Below are 6000 nucleotides of genomic sequence, written 5' to 3' on the forward strand. Positions count from 1 at the left end.
CACACGGCAGCATGAGAGCAGCGTCCAGTGCATGGGGGCTTCTGCCTCCACGTGGCTCCCTGCCCTCGGCCTCTGACCTGCCGGCCCGGCGAGCCTCGGCCTGGGGCAGTCATCAGGCCCCCCTCGTTTGCTCTCTGTCTGCAGTGTCTTGAACAGCGTTGTTTTCCTTGTGGGAGGTAACCCCGGTCTTCATGTCCCGTCGACTAGAGGCAGGACAGGGCAATGTGGTTTCAGCAGGGAAAGCTGACCCATGGGCACCTCGGTCGTGTCTCTGCTTGGGCACCAAGAGAACCGAAGGAGGAGAGCCCTGGTTGATGGGCCTGCAGGCCCCCCTTCCCCACCCCACACCCATGTGCACGCGCCCCCACACGTGCACGGGCTCTGGGCCCCGCGTCCCGGTGCTCACGGACCGCATGTCATTCCAGGCAAACATTGCCGAGCTGGAGGTGTCCATCCCCGCCCGGCTGCACAACTCGCTCATCGGCACCAAGGGCCGCCTGATCCGCTCCATCATGGAGGAGTGCGGCGGGGTGCACATCCACTTCCCCGTGGAGGGCTCGGGGAGCGACACGGTCGTCATCAGGGGCCCCGCCTCGGATGTGGAGAAGGCCAAGAAGCAGCTCCTGCACCTGGCGGAGGAGAAGGTGAGCCCTGTGCCTGCGAGTGACGGCGCGCATCCTTCCCTTGCTGGAGACTCTCGCCCTGTCTCTGTGGCGGGTCAGGAGACCGCTTCGTGCGCCTTCACGTCCCTGAGGTGCCCTTGCTGAGCAAGGGGTCTTGGCAGAACGAGTGCCCCGTATACACGGCAGAGAAGCTGCTGTCTGGTGTATCGGGTTTGTTGTTGAGTAGGACTTACAGACCGTAAGATCCACGTCCCTGAGTTTCGACGAGCATGCACGTGGTCCCGGGACCACCGCCCTTCAAATTCTACACTGAGTCACCTTTGCCCCTTTGTCCAAATCCGCGCATCTGGTCTCTGCCTGGTCCCGACGACGCCGTGGGGTCGGGCCAGCTGGGGGAGCCCGTCAGCTCCGCGCGTTTGTGGAGCCGCTTCAGCGGTTCTGGATCCTGCCATTCTGCATTTTGGAACCTGCTTGCCAGTTTCCAGGGGGAAATCCTGCTTGGATTCTGACTGGGACTATGTTGAATCTGAAGATCACATTCAGGGAACTGGCCTCTCTGGAATTCAGTCTGTTTTCAGTCTTCGATTTTTCCTTGGTGTTTTGTAGTGTGCAGCGTGTGGTTCTCTTTTGTGTTTTTTCCAATTCATATCCTCGATGCTGTGTTTGTAGCGTCATTAGCGGTACTGCTTAATTCATTTCACTTCCCAGCTACTGTCCCATATTGGAACGTATTTAACTTTTTTATATCAACTTTGCTTTATGCATCTGCTTTAAAGTTTAGTTATTAGTTCCAAAAGCTTTTTTAGTGGATTCTTGGGAGTTTTCTGTGTAAGACGTGTCTTTGCATGGACTGAGTCTCCTTCTGACCTGCATGCCCACAAGTCTTGGCCTCCATGCGATGCTGGCGCAGCGGTGGGGAGGGGGCACGACGTCTCCTTGTTGGCGACCTTTGGGAAGAGTGGCCAGTCCTTCACGGTGAAGTGGCAGGAGCGCTGTGGGTCTTCTGTGCACGCGTGTTAGTAGCTTGCGGAAGTTCCCGCCGTACCAGTTGTTCCGACGTGCTGTGAGAACGGGGGTTGGATTTTGTAGGAGGATTTTTCTGTCTGTTGACATGGGAGCATGGTTTTTCTTTCTCTAAGCATACATGTTGGATTTATTTTTGTTTGCTTTTTCTTTTATTTTTAATATCTTTTGAGGGGAAAGCAGAGAGAGAGAGGGAGAATTCCAAGCAGACTTAGTACTGTTAGTGCAGAGCCCGACACAGGGCTCAATCTCACCAACTGTGAGATGGCTACTGGAGCCAAAATCAAGCGTTGGATACCTAACCCGCTGAGCCACCCAGGGCCCTAGTGGTTGTTTTGGCTTGTTCCTTTAATGTTAAACCAACCTTGTGTTTTTGGGGTGGCCCTACTTGGCTTAGATATATTTATTATTCTCTACCACATTGGTGAGCTGGTCATCTTCTTAGCTTTTTTTTTTTTTTTAACATTTATTTTTGTGAGAGGCAAAGTGCAAGTGGGAGGAGCGGAGGGAGAAGGGGAGACGCAGAATCTGAAGCAACTCCAGGCTCTGAGTTGTCAGCACAGAGCCCAGCAGGGGGCTTGAACTCATGAACTATGAGATCATGACCTGAGCTGAAGTCGGCTGCTTAACCGACTGAGCCACTCAGGCGCCCCTGCTCATGAGTTTTTTAATAACGGTGCTATTTGCCAATGTCTTTAGAAAATAGAAGGTTCTCTCAGGGGTGTTTTGTGAAACCAGCATTTAAAAGATAACAAAATTCACTTGTTTATTACTGCTTAGCACACTGGCCGACTCCCCCCGACCCCTTTGCGTTTCTTCATGCCTGGGGGCCAGGATTCCAGATTCAGGGTACAGGGAAGGAGGGGAAGCCCGGGGCACATCCGAGTCAGCCTGGCAGGGTGTGCTCGCCGAACCTGCCAGAGGCTCTGGCGTCCTCAACAAGGTCATCGTGTCAGGCCCTTCGCTGGGCCCTGGCTCCTTGGTGCCAGGTAGGGCCTTGCTTGGCTTCGGGCTCTCCGAGGCTGAGATGGGGCCTTCCTGTTGGAACACTGGCTCCCCTGTGGTGGGAGCAGAGGAACCCTGGACAGGGAGCACTCTGATGACCGGGAGGGCAGAGAGGCCTGCGCCATACTTGCTGTGTCGTTGCCCCCTACTTCCTTCGCACCCCCCGGCCACACACGCCATGTTCCCTTTGTGGATGGAGAGTGGCTGGCGAGGGTTGCGTCCCCTTGGGGAAGCAGCGGGGCTGGGCTCTCTGTCCGCTTGCTCTCGGCCATCTCGGTGTCTCCGGTCATGGCAGAGGGGGTGTAAGAACTTCCTGTCTGGGAGTCCATCCGTTAGCTTCGGGGAGGCTCGACTAGCCCCACACGACTGTTCTCTAGGCCTCTTCCTCACCTGCGCAGGGGGCCAGGCAAGTAGCGTCAGACCAGTGTGTCTGCGGTTGGTTTCCACAGCAAACCAAGAGTTTCACTGTGGACATCCGAGCCAAGCCAGAATACCACAAGTTCCTCATTGGCAAAGGGGGTGGCAAGATCCGCAAGGTGCGTGACAGCACGGGAGCCCGCATCATATTCCCCACGGCCGAGGACAAGGACCAGGACCTGATCACCATCATCGGGAAGGAGGACGCCGTCAGGGAGGCACAGAAGGAGCTGGAGGCCCTGATCCAGAACCTGGTGAGGCTTCCCGGAGGGAAGTGCGCCGTGGTTGTCCATCCTGTGAGGCGTGGTTGGCATGAGCCATCTGCTTTTCCTTCCCCGGACGCTGCAGGATAACGTGGTGGAGGACTGCATGCTGGTGGACCCCAAGCACCACCGCCATTTTGTCATCCGGCGGGGCCAAGTCTTGCGGGAGATTGCTGAAGAGTATGGCGGGGTGATGGTCAGCTTCCCACGCTCGGGCACGCAGAGCGACAAGGTCACCCTCAAGGGCGCCAAGGACTGTGTGGAGGCGGCCAAGAAGCGCATTCAGGAGATCATCGAGGACCTGGTAGGTGCGGGGGGCAGGGGTGGGGGGGCAGCTGCTCTCAGACTTGGGCTCTCTGGCTTTGTTCCTGACCTTCAGGGTACCGCCCTTGAGCAACAGCCTTTCAAAACACGTTAGGAAATGCAGTCTGTGCTGGGAACCAGCTCCCTTCTCTCTGCCTCTCCTTCCCCATGGGAAAGAGAGAGGTGGCGGGGCTGGGCGTGTCGGAGTGAGTCCACCTGTACACGTGAGGGGTTTTCTAAACCAGCTCCTAGAGAGCCTCGCCCTCCTCCAGGCCCCCTTCCAGCCCTCTCCTACTGGGGCCTTGGAAGTACTGACCTGACCTTTAAGCCTGATGCCTCCTTATGGAGTCACAGCCACAGCATTTAAATGTCACCTGGCTAGTGTGGTCCCCCTTCAGGGACAGCGGCTGGCAGTACCATATGCTTTGTGCTGGGGGCAGGGGCTCTGTGCACAGAGCCAGGAGAGGGTCACACTCCCACCCTGAGTGGTAGCAAGCGCGAGCACCATTTTGTGTAGAAAAGTCATCAGTGCTTTCTTGAATCTTTGGGAAATGTCTGAGGAAGAGGCCTCCCCGTAAGTCCAGCCCCAGGCCCTCTGTCCATCCTGTTGTATTTCAAGCACTGGGAGAAGGGGAGGGGGGGGTGTGCATCTGTGCCCATGGGAATCTCTGTAGAGGAGTGAGCAGAAGGTGGTGAAAATCTGTATTGAGCCTAAACGGTTAACCCTCGCCTTTATTTTTTCTTTCCTACTGCACCTCCTCCAGGAAGCCCAGGTGACCATAGAATGTGCCATACCCCAGAAGTTCCATCGATCTGTTATGGGCCCTAAAGGTTCCCGCATTCAGCAGATTACTCGGGACTATAACGTTCAGATTAAGTTCCCAGACAGAGAGGAGAACCCAGGTGGGTTTCAGCGGTGAGCTCTGTGCTGAGCAGGGGGCGAGGAGGTGTGTGGACAGACTGCCCCACGGGGGCAGGGCGTCAGGTGGCTGTCCTATGTGCTGCCGGAGCACCGGGGGCCCAGGGGGTGGCAGGTGCCCTCCAGGCGTCCAGGGGCTTGCACCCAGTGAGGACGCCAAGGGCGGCAGAGTCGCTGCAGCCTCTGAAATGGGTTTGGTTCAGAGGCTGCTCGCGGATCCCAAGTGGTGTGTGTGATGAGGCCGCCCCCGCTCTGCACTGCAGCTGCCTCTCCCCACCCCCACCCCGCACCCCTGCCTGGCAGGTCTTGTCCTTTGTGAGGCAGGCAGCTCCACGGTCTCACTTGTCACTTGGTTCTGCCTGTGTCCCCGGGATGGGGTGGGGTGGTTAGGCAGTCTGGAGGTTTCTGGCCCGAGGGGTCAGTGAGAGCAGCATCCCTCCTGTGTGTCCGACCTCACGTGATCACGCCGGTGTCCCAGCTAGATTGCAGCCCAGCCTGCTGCCTCTGGACTGGTCTGCTTGCCACCACCCGGAGCCTCTTGGGCCACTGACGCTCTTTCCCCTCAGGACTCGGGCTGTTTGGGGTGCAAGTGAAGGGACGTCGTACCAGATGAAGATGTAGTTTACGTGTTCGTTAGTGAAATTCCGCTGCTTTTGTCTTGCGGCCCCTCTTCTGTGCACACGCAGTTGTTGTTTCTGAGCCACTGGAGTAAAATTTTCAGACTTCCTCCCTTGTCCATAGTGGCTACTTTCTAAGAATAAGGATGTTTTCTTAACATCATTTGAGAATCGTGGCACGTCCTGCGCGGTCCGCAGACCGAACGTTCTGGGTCCGGCCCTGAATCTGTGCTCGCTGCTCTGTCTCTCAGTCCCTGCAGGCTGCCCTGCCTGACGCGCGCTCGCTCTTGCTCGAGTTGTATGGACCCCCGGGCTCCGTCCCGCTCGCGAGCCCTGCTTTTGTGTTTGCGTGCCCACCTGGTGCCCTGCCAGCACGCTCCTGTGCTCACTGGAGGCTCGCCTGTCCTGACATGCAGAGCGGGTGCAGGGTTCCCTGGCCCCTCCCACTGCCTTGCCAGCCCCTCCTCGCTGCCTGTCCCGGCCCAGGGCTCCGCCTCCAGGCCCCTTGCTCTTAGGACACACAGGGCACCCTGCAGCACGCCACCCACCCGGTGGCTTCCGGCTTCACTGTGAAGCCCCCGCTGCCGCCCAGGCCAGGCCACAGGGCTCTGAGCTGTGCCCACCCTTCTCCCTAGTTCACAGTGTGGAGCCGCCAGTCCAGGAGAACGGTGATGATGCTGGGGACGGGAGGGACACCAAAGACACCGACCCTGGCTCCCCAAGGAGGTGTGACATCATCATCATCTCCGGCCGGAAGGAAAAGTGTGAGGCCGCCAAGGAAGCCCTCGAGGTAGGTGTGTTGTCACACGGTGTGTGCCTGGGTCTCATCC

At 57.8% G+C, this 6000-nt stretch overlaps 1 protein-coding gene across 1 annotated transcript in view; it reads left to right on the forward strand.

Annotated features, from left to right (window-relative positions):
- Window positions 1-6000, forward strand: part of HDLBP (high density lipoprotein binding protein) — a 66377-nt gene that overhangs the window by 53175 nt on the left and 7202 nt on the right. The window contains exons 17-21 of the mRNA XM_029933499.1: window positions 426-644; window positions 3101-3322; window positions 3417-3635; window positions 4399-4537; window positions 5806-5960. Of these exons, the coding sequence (XP_029789359.1) occupies window positions 426-644; window positions 3101-3322; window positions 3417-3635; window positions 4399-4537; window positions 5806-5960 (954 nt within the window). The remainder of the gene's footprint in view (window positions 1-425; window positions 645-3100; window positions 3323-3416; window positions 3636-4398; window positions 4538-5805; window positions 5961-6000) is intronic.

Source organism: Suricata suricatta, chromosome 3 (genome assembly GCF_006229205.1).
Source record: "Suricata suricatta isolate VVHF042 chromosome 3, meerkat_22Aug2017_6uvM2_HiC, whole genome shotgun sequence".
NCBI lineage: Eukaryota > Metazoa > Chordata > Mammalia > Carnivora > Herpestidae > Suricata > Suricata suricatta.